General features: G+C 49.5%; 1 protein-coding gene across 2 annotated transcripts; it reads left to right on the top strand.

The window, feature by feature from the left end:
- Window positions 1-11,456: 11,456 nt before the first annotated feature.
- LOC309854145 (paired immunoglobulin-like type 2 receptor alpha) lies at window positions 11,457-18,100 on the top strand. 2 transcript variants are annotated; one of them, XR_014306101.1, is made up of 4 exons: window positions 11,457-11,701; window positions 12,021-12,407; window positions 13,595-16,135; window positions 17,673-18,100. XR_014306101.1 is itself a non-coding variant. In XM_082712940.1 (4 exons), the coding sequence occupies exons 1-4, from the start codon at window positions 11,647-11,649 to the stop codon at window positions 17,675-17,677; spliced, it is 672 nt and encodes a 223-aa protein (XP_082569066.1). In that variant the 5' UTR covers window positions 11,457-11,646; the 3' UTR covers window positions 17,678-18,100. The 2 variants fall into 2 exon arrangements, 1 of the variants encoding a protein (XP_082569066.1); XM_082712940.1 differs by having other exon boundaries at window positions 15,911-16,135.
- Window positions 18,101-23,627: the final 5,527 nt, after the last annotated feature.

Genomic DNA, 23,627 nt, shown 5'->3' with positions numbered 1-23,627 from the left:
TTTCTCAGTTTCTGCTCTCAAGGGACACAGTGGGGAGAGGACGTTACCCAAAAACATGACCAACACCAGTGTATCTACTGCTACGTGGATATTGCAAGGAATAGGTTACAAGTGTTACGCCCGAGTTTTCGCGTCCAAGAGACCACCAAGGAGCCAACACCGATATCATCACAGGAGGGTTTATTTGACAAGCTTAAGTTTGGGCCCAAGTATACCCGACACAGCGGAGTAGGGACTTGGACCACGAACCAGATTACAGTCACAGTTTTGGGGTTTTTTTTTTTAAACATTTTTTTAATAAAGATTTTATTTTTTATTTGACAGATATCACAAGTAGGCAGAGAGGCAGGCAGAGAGAGAGAGAGAGAGAGGAGGAAGCAGGCTCCCTGCTGAGCAGTGAGCCCGATGCGGGACTCGATCCCAGGACCCTGAGATCATGACCTGAGCCGAAGGCAGCGGCTTAACCCACTGAGCCACCCAGGTGCCCACAGGCAGAGTTTTTAAAGGCAGAGTTGGGGTGGACTCAGTGATGGGTGAGGACAAAGGGGATATTCAGAAGGGCTACCAGGTAAAGAAGACTGTCAGGATATTGGAGGCCTGGTTATTTTCAAGCCAAGGCCATTTTTCCAAAAATGATGTCAGACAGATGGTCGCCAAATTTACTTCTCATTGACTTTTTCATTGACTCTCCTTCTCGTTTTAATCCTAAAAACATGCCCAGAGGTGACACCTTAGTCGTGATGTGTCTCCCTTCAGCAGCAGCTGTTGCCCCACGAAAGCCTTGCCTGTACCTTTAAATGTGGGGTCCAGCCTTGGTTTCTATTGTAGCTGGGTTCAAGGACCCAAATCTGGTAACGAGTCTGGTAACGTATATACACAATGAAATATTAATCAGCCATAAGAGGGAAAGAAATCGGGACACCTGGGTGGCTCAGTCGTCAAGCGTCAGCCTTCGGCTCAGACCGTGATCCCAGGGTGCTGGGATGGAGTCCCACATCACGCTCCTTCTTGGTAGGAGTCCTGCTTCTCCCTCTCCTACTCCCTCTGCTTGTGTTTCCTCTCTGACTGGGTCTCTCTCTGTCAAATAAATTAATAAAATCTTAAATAAAACAAAGAAAGAAAGAAAGAAAGAAAGAAAGAAAGAAAGAAAGGAAGAAAGAAAGAAAGAAAGAAAGAAAGAAAGAAAGAAATCTTGCCATTTGCAACAATATGGTTGGGTTTTGAAGGCGTTATGGTTCGTGAAATACACCAGAGAGAGACAAATGATCTTACTTACATGTGGAATCTGGGGAAAAATATAAAAACAAAAAATCCAAAAGACTCATAGGGAGAACAATGCAGTGGTGCCAGAGGTGGGGAAGGGGGCACCATGGGTGGAGGAGGTCAAAACGTACAAACGTCCAGCTATAAAATAAATAAGTCCTGGGGATATAGTGTACATCATGGTGACTATGGTTCATAATACCGTATTGGATATATGAACACAATTAAGAGTAGCTCTTAAAAGTCCCTGTTAACAGAAAGAAAAACATTTTTAGCCATGTTGGAGATGGGGGTCAGCTAGACTTATTGTGATGATCACTTCAAAATAATACAAATGTCAGGGGCATCTGGGTGGCTCAGTGGGTTAAAGCCGGGCCTTCCCCTCAGGACATGATCCCGACGTCCTGGGATCGAGCCCCACATGGTGCTCTCTGCTCAGCGGGGAGCCTGCTTCCTCCTCTCTCTCTCTCTGCCCACCCCTCTCTGCCTACTTGTGATCTCTGTCAAATAGGTACATAAAATCTTAAAAAAGAAATACAAATATCAAATCATTCTGTTGTATACCTGAAGCTCATACAGTGCTATATGTCAATTATATTTTAATTTAAAAAATTAAAGAGAGGGCGCCTGTGTGGCTCAGTGGGTTAGGCCTCTGCCTTCGGCTCGGGTCATGATCTCAGGGTCCTGGGATCGAGTCCCGCATCGGGCTCTCTGCTCAGCAGGGAGCTTGCTTCCTCCTCTCTCTCTATGCCTGCCTCTCTGCCTACTTGTGATCTCTCTCTGTCAAATAAATAAATCTTTAAAAAAAAAAAATTAAAAGGAGTGTTCCTGGGTTCGTGGTGTGATAGACTTTTCCCAAGACCTATTGGGAACAGAGACAAAGGAATGTTGTCTAATTTGCCAATGCTGTCGATAAAAAAAATAAGTTATTTGGAAATATTGATTATAACAACATATTTAGTGCTTCTACTGAGAGAAAAAATAATTTTTACAACATGAATAGATAATACTTGAAAGTGGTGTCAGAAGCCCCTTCCCCCTGGGGTCCTGGCGGCGGTCGCCGCCCCCATGCACCCCTCTCAGATGCGAGCTCCCCCTCTCTGGGTCCTCCTGTCCTCACCCACAGCACACGCTTGTGTTGTGTAAACGTTTGTAAACCACTTCCTCACAGGAGCTCACCGTCTGGCGACCGCCCCCAGCCCTGACACACTCCGCGTCTGACCTGGTAGTTCGGGGTCACCCGTCTCGCCGCTGAAATGCAGACGCGGGAGGCAGGGACTGCCCGGGGCCAACCGCCAAGGACCCCGGAGACCCTGTGAGTTCCAGAAGCTGGCAGAGGCGGGAAGGACCCTCCCCAGAGCCTTCAGAGGGGCCACGACCCCGCTGACACCTTGAGTGTGGACCTCCGGCCTCCAGAATGGTGAGGGAACGCCCGTCTGCTGTTGCAAACCCAAACCGCATAAACACGGCCGGCGGGGACCACAGCGACACGAAGTTCAGGGGCTGACGGACACTGCAGCCCCCACCTCAGCTCAGATGCATCGGCCAGTTCCCGTGCCAGCCCATGCTCAGCTCGGATTCCTAAAACCCTTTTACAGATTAAGGCAGGGAAGAAAGACGAAGAGGACCCACGTGGCCGCCGTAATTCATGTTCTGTTAGAATTCTGTGAAATCACAGAAACAGAATCATCTCGTGGCTTTTTCTCCTAAATTCCCTGATGACCACCGAAGCCCACAGAGAGAAGGGTCCTGGAGCTGACTGGGACATTCTGGGGAATGTTGTGCGGCCCTTATGGAACACAGGCATTCCTAAAAGTTAAGTGTGTGCACAACACTGTAAATGAGCTTAATGCCACTGAGCGGTCTACTTAAAAATGGTTCAAATGGTAAAATTTTTTTGCTAGCTATCTATTATCACCACAAAAATTATGATCAAGAAAAAGTTAAATACAGGGGCGCCTGGGTGGCTCAGTGGGTTAAAGCCTCTGCTTTCGGCTCAGGTCCTGATCCCAGGAGTCCTGGGATCCAGCTCCACATCAGGCTGTCTGCTCAGTGGGGAGCCTGCTTCCTCCTCTCTGTCTGCCTGCCTCTCTGCCTACTTGTGATGTCTGTCAAATTTTTAAAAATAAAAAATAAAAGAAAGAGTTAAATACAAACTCACAAATAAATTATGTTTAGAAAGAAGGAAGCTCATCCCTCCCTGCTAGCTTCTTTCCTCCATACTTATTCTACCACTTACTACTATGACCTATGCTCTTGAGGTCATTCCTGCTCTTGTGTCTGTACCCTGGGAATGAGGTAGAAACACCTGCTGTCGTGCGTTTCTTCCAGACGCAAATTCAGTGACTTCACCCTGGGGCGGGGAGTCGTCCGCTCGGGCTGCCATAAGGAGATGCCACAGACCTGGCGCCTCAAGTATCAGGAATTTCCCTTGGTTCTGGAGTCCAGGAAGTCCAAGATCAAGATGCTGGCAAGGTAGGCTGCATTCTGAGGTAAGCACTGATGAATGGCTTTGGTAGGAAGGGCTGTGGGAGGAGACAGGAGGTTGGGGAAGTTAAGCTGTTGGAGGAGCTGGGAGAAGGACCATCCTTTGGGAAAGACCCAGACTCACAAGGCACACAGTCCTGAGCATCGTCCAGACTCTAGGCTTGCCCAGTAGAGGAAACTGGAGCAAGTGAGGTGACCCCTCTGAACTTCGTTTCTTCTTTGGATGGATGGGAATAAAATTCCTTTATCTTGGGGTGCCTGGGTGGCTCAGTGCGTTAAGTCTCCGCCTTCAGCTCAGGTCATGATCTCAAGATCCTGGGATCCAGCCCTGCATCCAGATCTCTGCTCAGCGGGGAGTCTGCTTACCCCCTCTCCCTGCCTGCCTCTCTGCCTACTTGTGATCTCTCTCTGTCACATAAATAAATAAATAAAATCTTAAAAAGAAAAAAAATCCTTTATGTCACAGGTTTGCACTGAAAATGGAAGGTAACAGACAAGACAGGTCCTCCAAGTATGTGTCCTTGCCCCAGGGCTGTGGTTACCCATGTTTTCATGTGGCCGTGAGCTGTATGTCTTCTTGGACAAAGTATCTCTTCAAATCATTAGCTCATGTTTACAACTGGGATTTTTTTTTCCACAAATTTTAAGGGTTCTTTGAATATTTGGGGTACGAAGCCTTTGTCAGTTACGTGATTTGTCAACATTGTCTCCCAATCTGTAGCATCTCTCATCTTCTTGATGGCATCGTTTGAAGAACAGATTTCATTTTGAGGGGCTCCAATGTGTCAATATTTGATTTAATGCTTGAGTCTAAGAAATCTGTGCCTAACCCAAAGTCACAAGGATTTTCTCCTGGTTTTTTTACTTGATGTAAATAATTTTAGGACTTACCTTTAGGCTGATGATTGATTTTGAGTTCATTTTTATAGATAGTGCAAAATATGAATTGAAGCTCACTTTTTAAATATAAATTTCCAGTTGCTCAAAAGACTCTAATTTCTTCACTGAATTGCGTTTGCATCTTTGTTAGAAATAAACTGACCCCAGAATTGTGGATCTCTTTCTTTACTCTGTTCTGTTCCATTGAAACAATTTCTCTGTCTTGACACCAATACATTTTGATGACAGTAGCTTTATAGTAAGTCTTAAAGTTAGGTAGTGTATTCTTTGTTCTTCATTTTCAGTTTTTTGCTATTCTTAGCACTTTGAGTTTCTGTAGGAATTTTAGAATTAGCTTGTCAATTTCTACAAAATAGCCTACTGAGATTTGGTTGAGATTGAGTCCATTTTTTAAAAATATTTTTATTTAGTTATTTGACAGAGAGAGATCACAAGTAGGCAGAGAGGCAGGCAGAGAGAGAAGAAGGGAAGCCTGACATGGGGCTGGATCCCAGGACCCTGGGATCATGACCCGAGCCAAAGGCAGAGGCTTTAACCCACTCAGCCACCCAGGTGCCCTGAGATTGTGTCTATCTACATATTAATTTGGGGCAAATTGACATCTGATCGGTATTGAATACGGTTCATACGTATGTATGAAATCTCTATTCATTAATCTTTAATTTCTCTCAGGAATGTTTTCTAATTATCATGTTCAGATCTTGTACATTTTCTATTTATTTCCTACTATTTCATATTTTGAAGCTCTTGTGTTACCATTTTCATTTGACTTCCACTTTTTGTAGGTAAACAATTGATTTTCATGTATTACTCTTGTATTCTGTGAACTTGCTTAAATCACTTATAGCTCTAGTAGCTTTTTTTGTCCATTCCATTGGATCTTCTACATAAACAATTAAGTTATCTGTAAATGAAGAACTTTTCTTTCTTTCTTTCCAATCCACAGGGCTTTTGGTTCAATTGCTTTTTTTTTTTTTTTTTTGGACTCGATTCTTATATTCGCAGGATTTTAATTTGTACAAGTGATTGAGCGATGACACAGAGAGGGTCGTGACACTGAAAGGTTTTTATAACACACATTTCCTGCCGAGAATGAAAACACCATGCCAGAGAGGGCCACCTGTGGAAGCACTAGAGGAGGCAGAGGCCAGACCAGGGGGACGGCCAAGACCATATGTAGCCTTTAGCGTGTTTTCCCCTGGCAAAACAAGCAAGGAAGCGAAAACAGCTTAGGATTGGCTATTTTAACTAATTCTGGTGGGTTGTGGGTCACAAGTACTATGGCTAGTTCTCTAGCACCTGGATCAGGATTAACTCAGGGCAGGGGAAATACAGGCTTGGTGGTAAGAGTTAGATGAAGGAGGTAGTTTAGAGGATGGGCCCTGGATTGATTAGTTTGCATAGGAAAGGCAGGCTCCTAGGAATGCCCTATGCTCTTAGAATAGGCTAGCCTTGGCAGGGACCATCTCTCCCCAGCCAACAAGGCCACAAGTGTCAGAGCATCAAGAATGCAGAAAGTTAAAAACAATAAGTTAATCAATTGCCCCGATTGAATGAATGCCAAATACATAAATGCAAAATCTAAGAAAACACAGACACTTTTCTTTCTTTGCCTTGCTTTATTGCGTGGGCTAGAACCTCTATCATAATACATGGAGGTAGTGAGACCAGGCATATTTGCCTTACTCCTGGTTTGGGGCAAAAGGATGAGCGGGGTGAGGTACCCTGGAGCAAGAAGGGACTTGGGTAGTGATAGATGTGGTCAGTGAGGAGGAGAGGACAGAAACCTAGGGGAACTTGGGAGAAGATCTAAGGCGATATTTTCAAAAAGGGGTCCACCAGGACGCCTGGGTGTCTCAGTGGGTTAAGCCTCTGCCTTCGGCTCAGGTCATGGTCTCAGGGTGCTGGGATCGAGCCCTGCATCAGGCTTTCTGCTCAGCAGAGAGCTTCCCCCTCTGTCTGCCTGTCTGCCTACTTGTGATCTCTCTCTCTCGAATAAATAAATAAAATCTATTTTTTTTTTAAAGTGGTCCACCACTCATGGCCCTCACTCTCTCTCTCCCCTCATCACGTGGCTTCTGACCCCTCGCCCATGACCACCCTCTGGACTAAAGAGCTGTATTTAGGCTCTGCCCATCTAGGAATCAATTCCAGGACCTCCTATTCCCAGAACCCCACTCCGTGAGTAGAGCCACAACTCAAGGCTGATGACTGGTCCCTCTCATTGCTTCCACTGCCAGAAGAGGAGGCCACTTCCTGTGATGAAATCATGCTCTCCCACCATCACCATCTATGCAGTAAGCCAACTCCAACTTCATTGGGGGGCAGGGAGGGAGCAGAGACTCCTAGAACCTGCCCAGTGAGTCACCAGCCCCAGTCTCTGACCCCCACCCACCTCCAGACACAAGCTGGCAGTGTGCTCCTTTGGAGATGGTCCAGAGGCTGTCACCAGGGTGACTCTGTTGCTCTGGGCTGTCGGGAGCCGGTACAGGAGGCCTACTCTAAGAGCTGTAAGGGACTGAATATGATTGGCTGTTCATTTAGGTCCACTCTCGCGGGAGGTGCATGAGCACTGCATTGTGATTGGGTAACACTGCCTGTATAAAAACGCATGCGCCGAGGGTAAAGGGGAGAGGGGAAGAAAAAAGCGATTAAAGAAGAAGGTTCGCCACTACGTGAGTCTCCGAGTCGTTCTTGCGGCCGAGAGCGACAAGTGGTGCTGAGACCCGGGAATCTCATCGTGAGAGACGCACGGAGTCGGCGACGATCAGGTAAAGAGTGCACCTATTTCTGTCTAGTGACAGGGAAAGTTCCTCAAGTCGAGGACGAGCGTAGAAAGCTTTCCGGGATGGGAAACGAGATGGCTGCAAAGTTCCTAGGATAAGGACGAGAGTAAAGCTTTCCGGTATGGGAAACGAGATGGCCACATATAAAATGCTGGGCCGCTTTCTGATATCCTTAAAGCAATTGGTACTCCTTTAAAAAATAAAACAGCTCGTTTGTTTTTGAGAGAAGTGGGACAAACGGCTCTCTGGTTTTTGGAGGAAGGGATATTAAACATCCCTCAGTGGGAGCATTTAGGAGAAGACCTTAGACGCGATCCACGCACTACGCCGGGAACCCTGGCCGTTTGGTCTTTAGTGAAAGTTTGTTTGCAATCCCCGCGAGAGCCCATATGCCAGGCGGTGCAACTGGGAGGGGAGATCTTAGAACAAGTGAAAGAGGAATCTTGTAAAGGCTCCTTGAAGGACACTAGCTCTGAGAGTGAAAGCTCAAACGGACACTCCGACAGTGAGGGATCTAGCTCGAGCGATGATGAAAGGGGCAGAGGAGGGAAATCGCCCAAAAGCCAAAAGGTGAGCAAGATGCAAAAGGAGCTTGCAAAAAAGGAGGAAAAGCTAAAGAAGGCTATGGCGCAGCTCAAAATGCAGGGGGAAGTTATGGCGCAACTGAAATTAAAAGCGGAAGAAGGAGCTATGGCGCAGTTACAAAGACGGAAGTGGTAGATAACTTAGATCCTGTGCCCACGTGCCCAGCCCCAACAGCGCCACCTTACGAGGGGCCTCCTCCGTATAAACCTTGCTGCACCAAGGCCTGCTATTGTGCGAGCTGCACCGCACGAGTGGCTGCCATAGTAGCCTCTCAGGAGTTTGGGTGGGAACAGGATTCTCATTCAGCCCTAAAATCCCCACTTACTCTAACTCCACCTTTTTTGGCTATAATTATACCTGCCAAGACCCGGCGCAACGCGCGTCAGCTCACCTTCTAGATAGGTGGCTGCTCTGCAATGCTGCACAGGCATGTACAGGCTTGGAAAGCCTTCACTTTATTAATGGGTCTACATGGCGTAACTGTAATGGGTCTACACGGCGTAACTGTACGTACAACTATCACATAGGCTCTCGATTTGAAACAAATGTTACTTGCAATTGCACCTCAGCTAAGCACATAAGTTACTCACCAATGCCCGTCTGTGTTAGAGCTCCCTTTCTCTTAATAGTTTTTAATGCTTCTACTATTAACAAGTCATCTAGTCTCTCTTGTGAGTCCCAGAATTGTCTGCTATCAGAATGTTGGAACGCCTCGGTGGGAGACTCGGCAGTAATAGCCAAGATTCCGACATATATCCCGATGCCAGTACAGGTGATCCCCGACAACCTGCCGGTGCTGCTTCGACATAAACGAGACTTTGGAATAACAGCAGCCATTATTGCAGCTATCGCAGCATCCGCCGCCGCTGCTACTGCTGCCGCGGTAGCGTTGACAACCTTGGTACAGACAGCCGCCATGCTCAACAACGTCACAGGAATGGTCGCTGAAGCATTGGCTACGCAAGAACAAATTAACGGACATTTGCATGCTGGGATCCTTATTGTAAATCAAAGGGTTGATCTTGTACAGGAACAACTTGATATCCTAGAGTCAATTGTGTCAATAGGATGCATACATAATATGGCCGGACTTTGTATCACCCCTATAGCTCATAACAACTTATCCTTAGCAGCTAACCTCTCTAGACAGTTAGGAAATATGCTTAATGGTACCTGGAACCGTCAATTTCAAAATTTAACTAGGCAATTATGAGCTCAAATTATATCCATATATTCTACCAAAGTAACTATTGCACCTGTTAGTGAGTGGGGAAAAAATGTTACAGCAATCTGTTTCGTTCCTCAAACAGTGGGCCGGACTTGGTGCCATGGCTGTTCTCTTAATCACAGCTAACGTACTAATGTTACGTTGGGTGTGTGGCCGTGTCCGTCGCAATCAACGACAATAACACCTCATGGTTCAAGCCATGATGGCTCTTGAAGCTGGTACCTCCCCCCAGATATGGCTAAGTATGCTAGATCGGTAGTCAAAGACGGGTAAGACTGATCCCACACCATAGCAACCTAAGACAGGGGCTCTTCGACCAGGGAGAGTACCCGATGACGGGTAAGCATGTGTGCTGAGGATTGGCAACCTAAGACAGGCACGATCTCAGCCATTATAAATAAATAAAAAAGGGGGAGATGTCGGGAGCCGGTACAGGAGGCCTACTCTAAGAGCTGTAAGGGACTGAATATGATTGGCTGTTCATTTAGGTCCACTCTCGCGGGAGGTGCATGAGCACTGCATTGTGATTGGGTAACACTGCCTGGAAAAACGCATGCGCCGAGGGTAACGGGGAGAGGGGAAGAAAAAAGCGATTAAAGAAGAAGGTTCGCCGCTACGTGAGTCTCCGAGTCGTTCTTGCGGGCCGAGAGCGACACTGGGCCTTATATCCCTCCTAGCCAAGGAAGGCTTTGGATGAGTCAGGACTCTCCCAGCTCTGGAGGGAATCATCTGAGGAGCACTAGAAAACTATAGCCTCCAGAGAGTCACCCTCCAGAACTCTGCTCTCAGGAGCTGAGGCCCAGAGGTTTTGTGGGACAACCAGACAGAAGCATCCAGAAGGAGCAGAATGCTCTGTGGACTCAGCAAGTCTAGAGTTCCGGTCCTGGGCCTCCTACCTGAGACTCATGCAACCTGGTGCGGGTCTCCTCTGAGCCTTGGTCTCCTAGAGTGGAGAACAGAAGGACCTACAGATATGGTCTCGCATCCTGGGGGGTAAAAGAATGGCCTCCAGAAGGCCCACCCAGCCTCTTAACCAAAGGGAGGGTGTGAGATTGCCCAAAAGGATCTGATCAGGGCAGGGAAAGGGTCTTGTAGGCCTGGGTCCTGCACAGGACAGCAAAGGAGGGGCTGAAGGGGAACCACTGCCAGGAAGGACAGGGACCAAGAGCAAGCTCGGTGTTCCTGATGCTAGTGATGAGGGAGCAGGAGGCTGGCTGAGGACAAAGCTAAAGCTGGCGCCTTGCACCCCCCCCCCTTCATCCGCTCCCCTCCATATGTGTAGCATTCTTCAGGCACCCCTGACTGCCATAAAATGATAAATAGTTAACTTGCTGAGATCACAATCCTACAAGACAGGAGTCTCCCTTGGTTTGCAAATGTCCTTGAGATGACAACAAAGAAGTTACCTATCAATAGCCCAATTTCCAAAGACACAGAACTCAGTTTCTCAAGCCTAATGTCACCCTCCCCTCCATAAAGAACCGAAGGAGGCGGAGGTAGAAGGAAAAGTAAATAAAGTTAAATTTCTTCTAAACCTAAATCTCATTAACAAGGATGCTTGATAACAGGAATGTAACATTCCACCAGACTTCCAATTGTCTTTACTTGATAGCAACTAAGCCTTCAATATCCTGATAGTATTCTTTGCCCCAATAGCCCTTCTGAACACCCCTTTGTCCTCACCTACCCAACTCCTGTGTATATAACCAACCACTCCTCACAACCCGGGGCTGCAGCAGCTCTTCCTGCCCACGGGTCCTGTCCCCGTGCTTTAATAAACCACCATTTTGCACCAAAGATGTCTTAAGAATTCTTTCTTTAGTCATCAGCTCCGAACCTCACCCCACCGAACCTGACTTAGGTTCTGGGACTTCATCACTAGGGCTGGAGGTCGAGGGCATCTGACCACCAGTGGTTCCCTCCTCCTTCTCTCTTCTCAGAGACTCCTGGCTGCCTGTCCTCTCGCTGGCAGACCTGGAGCTGAATCTGCTCACGCCCCTTCCCCGCCAGGAGCAGTTAAGCCGGACTCCTAAGGAGAGGTAGAGGTGCTGGCAGTGGCCAGGAGTGGAGGCAGAAGAGGAGAGGCCACACATGGCCAAGGGCAGAACCATGGCCTTCTGCAGGAAGATAGAGGCTGAGGCCTCATGGCTCTCTGTGCTCTGACCACAAGGAAGCACTTTTGCAATATAAGAAAAGAAGAAACCAGATTGATAAAGTGCTGGTCACTCTGGGGACGGGTGAGTTTGGGGAAGGCTCGCACCCTCCCTTGCTCTTCTGAAGGGGCCTGATCCTCGCTCTCTGGGTGTCTCCCGACTCCCCAAGGAGGCACCTCCTAGGGCTTCCCTCTGGCCTTGACGGAGCTGCTGTAGTCTCCTCCCCGGGGAGGAGAGTGAGACAATGGGTCTGTTCCTGCTGCTGTCTCTGCTGCTGCTGCTGTCACGTCTGCAGGCCGGTGAGTGTCCGGGACTCCCTGGCTCTGTCCCGAGGCCCAGCAAGTCCCCAGCAAGGGCTGTGGCTGCGCAGCTGGACAGGGGGTCTGCTGGGGGAGTTGGCCAGGCCTCCCAGCCCCAGCGAGCGACGGGCTGGTCCCATAGTGCTGGTCAGCCCCAACCCTTCACCCTCCTCCCTACCCCATGTCGGGCGAGGGGAACAGCCAGGCCATCCTACCATCTGTCCCACTATTGCCCGTCGGGGAGGGTGTCAGAAGGGCTGGGCTTATCGTCTTCATCTCTCCCCGGGGCTTCAAGTCGCTCCTCTCCCCGCTCCTGCAGGTAGATCAGCAAAGTGTGATCCAGCTAACTACGGAATCAACCAACCAGACCGCCTCTCAGCCCCCGAGGGTGGCTCCGTCCGCATCCCTTTCTCCTTCTATCACGACTGGCAGTTAGCCCCGGATCCCAGAGTGAGTGTAGCCTTGAGACGGACACACTTCCATGGGGAGGTCATCTACAACAGTACTCGGCCTTTCTTCCATAAGGACTACGAGAACCGGATCTCCCTTGAATTATCACCGGGTCAGAGGTCTGGCTCCCTGCAGATATCGAACCTGCAGGAGAAGGATGGGAATATGTACTTTTACCGGATCCAAGTGGAAACATTAAGATGCGGCAAGAGGTTGTGGCAGGCCCTGAACGGCACCAAACTCACCATCACCCCCGGTGAGTCCAGCTGCCCCGGCAGCCCCCACGCTCGCCCTGAGGCTCCTAAAGGCCATGGCGCCCGCATCCCCCAGGCCTGGCCCAGGCCCCCCTCTTCCTGGGCGCCCTTCTCTCAAACTCCTCTCCCACACCACCTCCTCCCCAGCCCTCTGCCAACTTGACTCTTTCTCCGCCATGTCCCCAGGCCCGGGCTGCCCTCCCTGCCACCCCCTCACGGCTCCTTCCAGACCCAGCCCCACGCCCCCAGCCTCAGCACCTTCTGGGCTGCCCAGTTATCCTCCCTTCCTGCCCTAAGCGGGGGCTCCAGCCTCCTCCCTGCCCTGCCCCAGGCCTTCCTGACGTCACCAGGATGTGGGCTGCCTGCCCTTTGTCATGCGTCCACATCGCAGCCCCACCCAGCCCCAGTCTCCCCAGAGCCATGGGCTCAGCCCAGCGCACCCAGCAAGTGCCCAAAGATGACCCACCCGAGAGCCCGGTCCCCTGGCAACGCCCCATGCCCTGTTTTCCCGATCCCCCCACTTCCTCCTGCTCTGCTCCTCGGAACCCAGACTGCAGTGCTCCCCGCCCAGCCCCATCCCTCCTCTCCTTCCCCATCTCCCTCTTCCCCTGCCTCCATCCTCCTTACACTCCTTGCTGTCCCATTCTAGTCCCCGCCTCTGCCTGTCCTGTCCCCGTTGTCCACTCCGATCTCGCCCCTCCGTGCTGGCCTTTGAGAGGCACAAGTACAGCTGCTCCTGCTCACTGTGCCCTGTGGGGTGAACAGCTTCGTACGTGTCGCCAGGATTAACCTGCCCCACAGCCCTATAGTAACAGCAGGTACTGCCATCGTCTTCCTGCCGCAGATAGGGACACTGAGGCTCGAACAGCCTAAGGACCAGCCCAAAGCCACCATCATAGTGCAGGTGGGACTTGAACCCAGTTTATCCCTGAAGCCTCCACTCTTAACCAGTAACTGCTCAGCCTCACCAGCTGACCTGATGCTATCATTGTCTTGACCTATTTTTCGTGAATAATGGATGTGCTACATTACTAGATCCTCCATGTAACTCGGCAGCCCAGTGGGGACTTGAACATGCGTTTGTCCCCACAGCAGGGTCAGGAGGGCATCTCTCCCAGGAGCAGGCACTGGGGGGTGCGCTGTCTGTAGACTTCCTTAAAAACGAAAAACCGTAGGTTTGCTTTTACAGCTACTCGCGCTGGCAGTTCCAAACTATACATCACTGCTCCTGGCGGGAAGGACACTGTCTGTGTCCCCAGCCCTGGTAACCACTGCCCCACAGGACCACTGCGCTGGTTTTAGAGCAAACAGAAAATGGCTCACAACTGAATTAGGCCAGACAGGCTTGGGTTTATATTTTGGGCACCTCCTGCACCTTCCTTTAAGTGGCCATTTCAGGAAGATTTTGGCTCTTCTCAGACCCTCCTCCTCTTCATTCCTTAATTCTCCTAACTCTTCTCATTTCTCAGTTTCAGTCACATTTGTTACGAGTTTTTCATCAATAAATTATTATTTTCAATTAGTACAATTAATTGGATATTCATGCCCATATTTTTTTAAATATAGGGAAGTAATAAATAGAAGTTTAACCTAAGTGAAGTATGACCACACAAAAACATCCCCCTAAGGGAAATTTGCTTCAAATAGAACTGAGAAGTCTGTGGTTGGCTTAACCATGCTTTTTACATACAGATGTTTTCATTTTGTATCCACATCTCACTGTATTCTCCACTGTAAATTCCTCTTTTTATGTCTTAGCCCAGAATCCTGTATTACACTAGGGCTGAAAATATTTTATTTTCTTCTGATTTTTGTATGCTTTCTTTTGGCAGGAAAACTCACTGATCTAGTGAGGATTTCTTTTGCTATATGGTGTGAGCTCAAGAACTACATTGATCTTCATAGCGAGAAACAAATCAACCGTCCCAGCTAGCTTTATGGAATCTTTTTTTCTCTTCTCCATTGACTCATAGGCCTGGCCTTTTTGTAGGATAGCACCCACTTCTGGTCTGTCAACCCCATTTCCCTGTCTTTTCCCTTCTCGCTACCAATACTGTTCTAGGGATTGTAACTTGTCACGGTTCAGTGGCTGGTAAGTCTATGTCCATCAGAACCACGTTACTTCCCTAGAAACCTTACTATTGTTTTGGTCTGTTGTTTCACATAAATATTAGAATAAGCTCACCAAGTTCTGAAGAATACACTTAGAGGTATTTTTAAAACCAAAATTGCATTAAACCTATAAGGCAATTGACAGAAACGGAAATCAGTGTAAGTCAGTCTTCCCATGGGAATGGGCCCTAATTATATCCCTCAATAACCTCTGCAGTGTTCTTCCACAGACCATGTAAATATCTCACAAGACGCTTTCCTCTAAATCCTCTATTTTTTTTACTAATATGCAACATTATTTTTTGAATGTTCATTTTCTATGATTTTCACTAGAAAATGTTGCATAAATTCTGGCCAGATGCCGGGTTATAGGCATGTTTACCCGCCCCTCCCTATTCAGCTCTACGAAAATGACAGCAAAAGGAAATGTTTACGACAAAATCCACAAGGACAAAAAACATGCGAGTCGTGTGGTCAAAAACAGTATTTGGGAAGCTGGAAAAGGTGGACTAATGTCCCTGGCCTAGGAGACCAGGGGAGCTTAGCTCTAAACCAGCAGTGGGGAGACCCGGAAGAAAGGCATCTTTTTAACTACAAAATCCCCTGATGGTTCAGCAAGGGTCACCCCAGAACCCTTGACAGTGGGAGTGCAAGGGAGTCAGACAATGGAAGATTCGGCCAGAATCTATTTAAGAAGCAAGGAAACCTCTATGACCCCTTCCCACCCAGCAGACTGGAGATTTGCTTTCCAGAAAGGATGGACCAGAGGGAGTTTGGGGGCACCACCCCAGGCATACTGGTGGCAAGGGATGAATCCTTAAAACTGGAGATCTGGTGAACTGATGAGACCCTAAACGCCCAGCCCCCTTTGATGCCTCCCAGTTCTCAGGCAACCCAGCTGGTATCTCCCATCCCTTGAGGGACAAGAAATCAGGAGATTCTTCTCTGGGAAATCTCTCTGATGGAAACCCCAAAGGATCCAGAAATCCTAACAGATCCTACAGCCCAGTAGCGGACAAGCACTTTCTCCCAGACCACACACACCGCCTCCAGTCAGCGTGGCTTCTGCGCATCGGCCTCCAAGGGGACAAGGACGTGGGGTCTTGGTCTCTCCGGGAATCCCCTAGCCCTGAGGATTGCCTCTTCTGTGCCTGAGGCTAGAGTTTAGGGGTCCCTATTTGTAGGCGATGAAATGAGGTTCTGAGGTCACACCACTGATGAGAGGTAGAGTCAGAATCTAAGCTGGGTGATGTGGATAATTACCCACTCCCTGTGTGAGAGCTTCAGAGAGTGGTCCTCCCTCCTCGGTGTTCCCCAAAGTAGGGAACAAGATGTGATGGTTTCTTCACCAGTCCTCCAGGGGAGAATCTGCTAAATTCTCATGTCTTCTCAGCTCTCAAGATGACCACCACTGCCCCCACCACTGCTGCCCCCACCACCACTGACCCCAGCACGAGTAGCCCAACCACCACTGGCTTCAGTGTCTTGGAAGGCAATAGGAGCTCAACATCTTCACCCAGGAGTGTGGAACCTATGGTCATAGTGACAGTGGCCAACACTGTGCTTAAAACTGCAATTTTGGGACTGATACTCTACCTCAGGTGGAAGTGGAGCAAAGGTGAGTTATTTGGGTCCATGCTGCCCCACCAAGCTTCCCTACTGAGTGTTTCTCAGAGCCACCTGCATCAGAATAACCCTGGGTCCTTCTGCATTAAAAAATGTCCCTGCTGGGCATGAGGTCTGGGCTTGGGAATTTGCATTCTTATTTATTTTTTTAATAAGATTTATTTATTTTTTTAAGCTCTTATTTATTGATTTGCCTCACTTGCAAAGAGCTGCATAGGTCTGGAGAAAGGAGGGGAATCAGGGAGGACTTCCCATAGGAAGTGACCCTGTACAATTTGAGAGCTAGCCATGCAAACAGTGAGGGTGGGAAAGAGGTCACTATCCATATAGGGGCAGAAGATCAGGGAGGGAACCGTAGGTAGCTCAGTGCTGTGGAGGAGGCTGGCGAAGGGAGAGAGAACCTTGTAAATGACTCCCAAGAGCCTGTGATCCCAGAGGCAACGTGAAGCAGGGAAGTGGCCACCTCAGCTCTGCCTTCCGGATCCATTAGTCTGTGCTGGTGGGGCCAGAGGTGGACCAGGCGGGGCCAGTCTATTGTGGTGGCAGTGGGTGGAGGGAGAGAGCCAGATCCTGGAACAGGTTAAGAAGGAAAACCAGTAAGACTTGGGGATTGCGTAGAGGCCAAGGAGTCCATGGGGAAATCACCAAGCAAATTAGAGAACACGGAGGTCAAGACCACGTTTGGGGAAGGACAATGGTTCCTTAGTCTGGGTATGTTGGAGAGGTGCCTGTGTGGCCTCTGCGGAGAGATGTCCCTCGGCAGTGTGGGTGTCCGCATCTATAGCTCAAGAAGACAGAGCTGCCAACCCAAATAAAATCAAGATTCTATAACTGAGTAGAAAGAAATGAATGGAAATTGGGTAAGCAAAGAGCGTCCGCTGTCATAGGCCTCATCCGGAATTAGAGATGTGTCAGCCAAGTGTGGCCTAAGGACAGGGGAACAGGAGAGGTCAAGGTGCTCGTGAGACGGGGAATGCAGAGGAGAGGGTCAGCAGGGAGCTTGGACAGCCGGAAAGAAAGTGGATTATTAAGGGACAAGAGTTCACGGGGTCAAAGTGCAGGCATAGCCAGCAGGATGATAACAGGAGAAAGCTGGAAGGAAAGAAAGTTGTAGCAGAAAAATGATGCTGGCGTTTAATATTGCAGAGTTCTCAGTCCCAGGGATTTAAAAAAAAAAAAAAAAAAAAGTCCAGGGTATGGTGGGATAGATGGTCCTGGAGTTTGGGAGTTGTAGGACTCCCGTGTGTCCAGAGGATTGTCTCCGTGGAGGGTGGGACCTCCTAGATGGTGTTGGGTGGTGGAGGGGTTGTCTGTGATGCGGGGGCCAATCCTTGGGAAATGCTGCAAAGAGACTCTGGAGGAGGAGGAGGGAAGGGGTTGGTGGGGAGACTGGCGGGGTTCAGGGGCGGAGGGTGGAGAGGAAAAGGCTGCAGCTCAGACCCAGGTCCCAGCCATGAGGCTCACAAGGCAGGAGAGAAACAGCTGCCCCTCCCCGTCCATGATCTCACCCCCTTTTTCCTTCTCGCCAGGATGAAGCCCAGGGCGACAACCCCATCCTCTATCCCTCCCTCACCCTCTCCAGCTCCTCATCACGGGCAGCACCTCCCCTCCTCCCTCCCAAGGAGGCCCCGCAGGAGGAGACCCTATATTCTCTCGTAAAGGCCTGACGAGTGGGACTGGAGGATGATGCCTTAGACTGAGCTGCCCAGCGGGTCACAGCCTCTGATAATGACCCCGGCCAGACGGGAAGACTCAGAAGCCAGTGGGTGTGGAAGGCCTCCAAGGACCACAGAGAGACAGAGCCATCTGCTCCAACCCCCTCTCCACCTTCCCAGCCCTTGCCCACGAGATTGAAAGGCCTGGTAGAAATTCCCTGAAGGCATCTAAGGAGGAAACTGATGGCACCTTCCACTCTGTCTTCTTCTCACCACGAATGAATTAAAATAAAAGGTCACACGCCAGATCCCTCCCCTAGTACTGGAGTTGGGTGACTGCCTCGGGGTGGGACACAATAAACCCAGACGCTGGTAGCCAGTCCAGAAGCCAGGGGCTGCCCCTCCTCTGCCCATTCCCCTTCCCCTCCGATCAGAATGAGCACGCAATTGCCAAGTGCACCACCTCCTTTAGGCACCTCCAACACGCTGTGCCCGGGCTGGATGCGCTCACCCGAACCGTGAACAGGACCACAGGGGTTAGCGCTTTTCTCCAGGCCACGCGCCTAGTAAGTGACTGAGCCGCGGTCTGAACCCAGACCTGCCCTCCCCGACGACGGCCTTTTCCCAGGACTCAGGTGTCCCGGCCTTCCCACATCCCTCAGACTGTGCCAGCCTCCCACAGACACAGGGACGTGCCCCCGGGAGTGGAGGGGAGGGAGGGAAGCAGAAGGGAAGCACGGGGTTAGAGAACAGCTATGGAGAGTGGAAACCTGTTTTATTAACACAGGAACTGCACAGCTAGGACTTCGGCCAGTTGACCTGTAGCCTGTCACCAAGCCCCACACTCAGCAGCTTCCCAGGGACCCTCTGAGGGGCGCCCCCTGCTGCCGGCAGGGAAGGGGCGAGATAGCAGCAGGGAGCCAGGTGCACACAGCTATTCCTCGAAGAAGGCCAAGGTGAAGTCCCCGGCGGCATCTCCACACCATGGCTCCTCCAGCTGCTCTGGCTCTGTCCCAACATCTTCCAGGAACTGCTCCAGGTCCAGGTCACTGGAGGCGTCACCGGCAGGGAGGACACTTCCAGCCTCCGGAGGCCGGGATTCCTTGGGTCCCGGCCCTTCTTCCCCCCTCCCCCATCCCCACCATGGGACCCACACCCGGGATGTGCTGATGGGGTCGGGCGCTTGGGCATCACTCTAGCTTCTTTGTCCTCAGACAAGCTGCTTGCTTGCTTTGGGGAACTTCTTGTTTTTAGCCCAATTATTTTTTTCTCCCTCCTACAGCTTTGACCCATCAACTCTCATCCTACCCTGGGATCCCTGCCCCAAAGCCCCCTGGCAAGACACCTGGAGCTTCCCATAGGAGGACGGGATCGGGGAGGACTTTGAGTGGTGCCCCTGTGTTTGCAGAGCGGACAGGATACTGGAGCTTCTCCGGAGGCTGGGCAGGTCAGACACTGATGTCCTGGGCAAGGAGTCAGAGCTGGGCCACAGGGAACAGATGCCCAGAGAAGTCAGGAAATGAGCAGTGTTTATCACGTGGTGTTTACAGAGAAAACACCAAGTTCTGGAGCATTCAGAGAAACATTTTTCTCAGTTTCTGCTCTCAAGGGACACAGTGGGGAGAGGACGTTACCCAAAAACATGACCAACACCAGTATATCTACAGCTACATGGATAATGCAGGGAATAGGTTACAATGTTATGCCCGAGTTTTCGCGTCCAAGAGACCACCAAGGAGCCAACACCGATATCATCACAGGAGGGTTTATTTGACAAGCTTAAGTTTGGGCCCAAGTATACCCGACACAGCAGAGTAGGGACTTGGACCCCGAACCAGATTACAGTCAGAGTTTTTTGTTTTAAACATTTTTTTTAAGATTTTATTATTTATTTGACAGAGAGATCACAAGTAGGCAGAGGCAGGCAAAGAGAGGAGGAAGCAGGCTCCCTGCTGAGCAGAGAGCCCGATGTGGGACTGGATCCCAGGATCCTGAGATCATGACCTGAGCCGAAGGCAGCAGCTTAACCCACTGAGCCACCCAGGTGCCCACAGGCAGAGTTTTTAAAGGCATAGTTGGGGTGGACTCGGTGATGGGTGAGGACAAAGGGGATATTCAGAAGGGCTACCAGGTAAAGACGACTGTCAGGATATTGGAGGCCTAGTTATTTTCAAGCCAAGGCCATTTTTCCCAAATGATGCCAGTCAGATGGTCGCCAAATTTGACTCTTCATTGACTTTTTCATTGACTCTCCTTCTCGTTTTAATCCTAAAAACATGCCCAGAGGTGACACCTTAGTCGTGATGTGTCTCCCTTCAGCAGCAGCTGTTGCCCCACAAAAGCCTTGCCTGTACCTTTAAATGTGGGGTCCAGCCTTGGTTTCTATTGTAGCTGCGTTCAAGGACCCAAATCTGGTAACGAGTCTGGTAACGTATAACACAATGAAATATTAATCAGCCATAAGAAGGAAAGAAATCGGGACACCTGGGTGGCTCAGTCGTCAAGCGTCAGCCTTCGGCTCAGACCGTGATCCCAGGGTGCTGGGATGGAGTCCCACATCACGCTCCTTCTTGGTAGGAGGCCTGCTTCTCCCTCTCCTACTCCCTCTGCTTGTGTTTCCTCTCTGACTGGGTCTCTCTGTCAAATCAATTAATAAAATCTTAAATAAAACAAGAGAAGGAAAGAAAGAAAGAAAGAAAGAAAGAAAGAAAGAAAGAAAGAAATCAATCCTGCCATTTGCAACAATATGGTTGGGTTTTGAAGGCGTTATGGTTCGTGAAATACACCAGAGAGAGACAAATGATCTTACTTACATGTGGAATCTGGGGAAAAATATAAAAACAAAAAATCCAAAAGACTCATAGGGAGAACAATGCAGTGGTGCCAGAGGTGGGGAAGGGGGCACCATGGGTGGAGGAGGTCAAAACGTACAAACGTCCAGCTATAAAATAAATAAGTCCTGGGGATATAGTGTACATCATGGTGACTATGGTTCATAACACCGTATTGGATATATGAACACAATTAAGAGTAGCTCTTAAAAGTCCCAACAGAAAGAAAAACATTTTTAGCCATGTTGGAGATGGGGGTCAGCTAGACTTATTGTGATGATCACTTCAAAATAATACAAATGTCAGGGGCATCTGGGTGGCTCAGTGGGTTAAAGCCTCTGCCTTCCCCTCAGGACATGTTCCCAACGTCCTGGGATCAAGCCCCGCATGGTGCTCTCTACTCAGCGGGGAGCCTGCTTCCTCCTCTCTCTCTCTCTGCCCACCCCTCTCTGCCTACTTGTGATCTCTGTCAAATAAGTACATAAAATCTTAAAAAAGAAATACAAACATCAAATCATTCTGTTGTATACCTGAAGCTCATACAGTGCTATATGTCAATTATATTTTAATTTAAAAAATTAAAAGGAGGGCGCCTGCGTGGCTCAGTGGGTTAGGCCGCTGCCTTCGGCTCCGGTCATAATCTCAGGGTCCTGGGATCGAGTCCCGCATTGGGCTCTCTACTCAGCAGGGAGCCTGCTTCCTCCTCTCTCTCTGCCTGCCTCTCTGCCTACTTGTGATCTCTCTCTGTCAAATAAATAAATCTTTAAAAAAAAAATTAAAAAGAGTGTTTCTGGTTTCGTGGTGTGATAGACTTTTCCCAAGACCTATTGGGAACAGAGACAAAGGAATGTTGTCTAATTTGGCATTGCTGTCGATAAAAAAAAAAATAAGTTATTTGGAAATATTGATTATAACAACATATTTAGTGCTTCTACTGAGAGAAAAAATAATTTTTACAACATGAATAGATAATACTTGAACGTGGTGTCAGAAGCCCCTTCCCCCTGGGGTCCTGGCGGCGGTCGCCGCCCCCATGCACCCCTCTCAGATGCGAGCTCCCCCTCTCTGGGTCCTCCCGTCCTCACCCGCAGCACACACTTGTGTTGTGTAAACGTTTGTAAACCACTTCCTCACAGGAGCTCACCGTCTGGCGACCGCCCCCAGCCCTGACACACTCCGCGTCTGACCTGGTAGTTCGGGGTCACCCGTCTCGCCGCTGAAAGGCAGACGCGGGAGGCAGGGACTGCCCGGGGCCAACCGCCAAGGACCCCGGAGACCCTGTGAGCTCCAGAAGCTGGCAGAGGCGGGAAGGACCCTCCCCAGAGCCTTCAGAGGGGCCACGACGCTGCTGACACCTTGAGTGTAGACCTCCGGCCTCCAGAATGGTGAGGGAACGCCCGTCTGCTGTTGCAAACCCAAACCGCATAAACACGGCCGGCGGGGACCACAGCGACAGGAAGTTCAGGGGCTGACGGGGACTGCAGCCCCCACCTCAGCTCAGATGCATCGGCCAGTTCCCGTGCCAGCCCATGCTCAGCTCGGATTCCTAAAACCCTTTTACAGATTAAGGCAGGGAAGAAAGACGAAGAGGACCCACGTGGCCGCCGTAATTCATGTTCAGTTAGAATTCTGTGAAATCACAGAAACAGAATCATGTCATGGCTTTTTCTCCTAAATTCCCTGATGACCACCGGAAGCCCACAGAGAGAAGGGTCCTGGAGCTGACTGGGACATTCTGGGGAATGTTGTGCGGCCTTTATGGAACACAGGCATTCCTAAAAATTAAGTGGGTGCACAACACTGTAAATGAGCTTAATGCCACTGAGCGGTCTACTTAAAAATGGCTCGAATGGTAAATTTTTTTGCTAGCTATCTATTATCACCACAAAAATGATAATCAAAGACATTAAATACAAACTCACAAATAAATTATGTTTAAAAAGAAGGAAGCTCCCTGCTAGCTTCTCTCCTCCATACTTATTCTACCACATACTACTATGACCTATGCACTTGAGGTCATTCCTGCTCTTGTGTCTGTACCCTGGGAATGAGGTAGAAACACCTGCTGTTGTGTTGAAGTCACTCAAATTCAGTGACTTCACCCTGGGACGGGGAGTCGTCCGCTCGGGCTGCCATAAGGAGATGCCACAGACCCGGCGCCTCAAGTATCGGGAATTTCCCTTGGTTCTGGAGTCCAGGAAGTCCAAGATCAAGATGCTGGCAAGGTAGGCTGCATTCTGAGGTAAGCACTGATGAATGGCTTTGGTAGGAAGGGCTGTGGGAAGAGACAGGAGGTTGGGGAAGTTAAGCTGTTGGAGGAGCTGGGAGAAGGACCATCCTTTGGGAAAGACCCAGACTCACAAGGCACACAGTCCTGAGCATCGTCCAGACTCTAGGCTTGCCCAGTAGAGGAAACTGGAGCAAGTGAGGTGACCCCTCTGAACTTCGTTTCTTCTTTGGATGGATGGGAATAAAATTCCGTATTTTCGGGCGCCTGGGTGGCTCAGTGCGTTAAGTCTCCGCCTTCAGCTCAGGTCATGATCTCAAGATCCTGGGATCCAGCCCTGCATCCAGATCTCTGCTCAGCGGGGAGTCTGCTTACCCCCTCTCCCTGCCTGCCTCTCTGCCTACTTGTGATCTCTCTCTGTCAAATAAATAAATAAATAAAATCTTAAAAAGAAAAAAAATCCTTTATGTCACAGGTTTGCACTGAAAATGGAAGGTAACAGACAAGACAGGTCCTCCAAGTATGTGTCCTTGCCCCAGGGCTGTGGTTACCCATGTTTTCATGTGGCCGTGAGCTGTATGTCTTCTTTGACAAAGTATCTCTTCAAATCATTAGCTCATGTTTACAACTGGGATTTTTTTTCCACAAATTTTAAGGGTTCTTTGAGTATTTGGGGTACGAAGCCTTTGTCAGTTACGTGATTTGTCAACATTGTCTCCCAATCTGTAGCATCTCTCATCTTCTTGATGGCATCGTTTGAAGAACAGATTT

This window comes from Mustela nivalis (genome assembly GCF_964662115.1).
Source record: "Mustela nivalis genome assembly, chromosome: 19".
NCBI classification, from domain to species: domain Eukaryota; kingdom Metazoa; phylum Chordata; class Mammalia; order Carnivora; family Mustelidae; genus Mustela; species Mustela nivalis.
The sequence above is the reverse complement of the archived record's forward strand: the minus strand, read 5'-3'. Positions and strand labels throughout refer to the sequence as shown.

Bases quoted from the DNA above. Each gene is read 5' to 3' on its own strand.
- LOC309854145 (XM_082712940.1), top strand. From the start codon at position 11,647: ATGGGTCTGTTCCTGCTGCTGTCTCTGCTGCTGCTGCTGTCACGTCTG. The intron at 11,702-12,020 runs GTGAGTGTCCGG...CCGCTCCTGCAG, and splicing joins GCTGTCACGTCTGCAGGCCG to GTAGATCAGCAAAGTGTGAT. The intron at 12,408-15,910 runs GTGAGTCCAGCT...ATGTCTTCTCAG, and splicing joins CAAACTCACCATCACCCCCG to CTCTCAAGATGACCACCACT.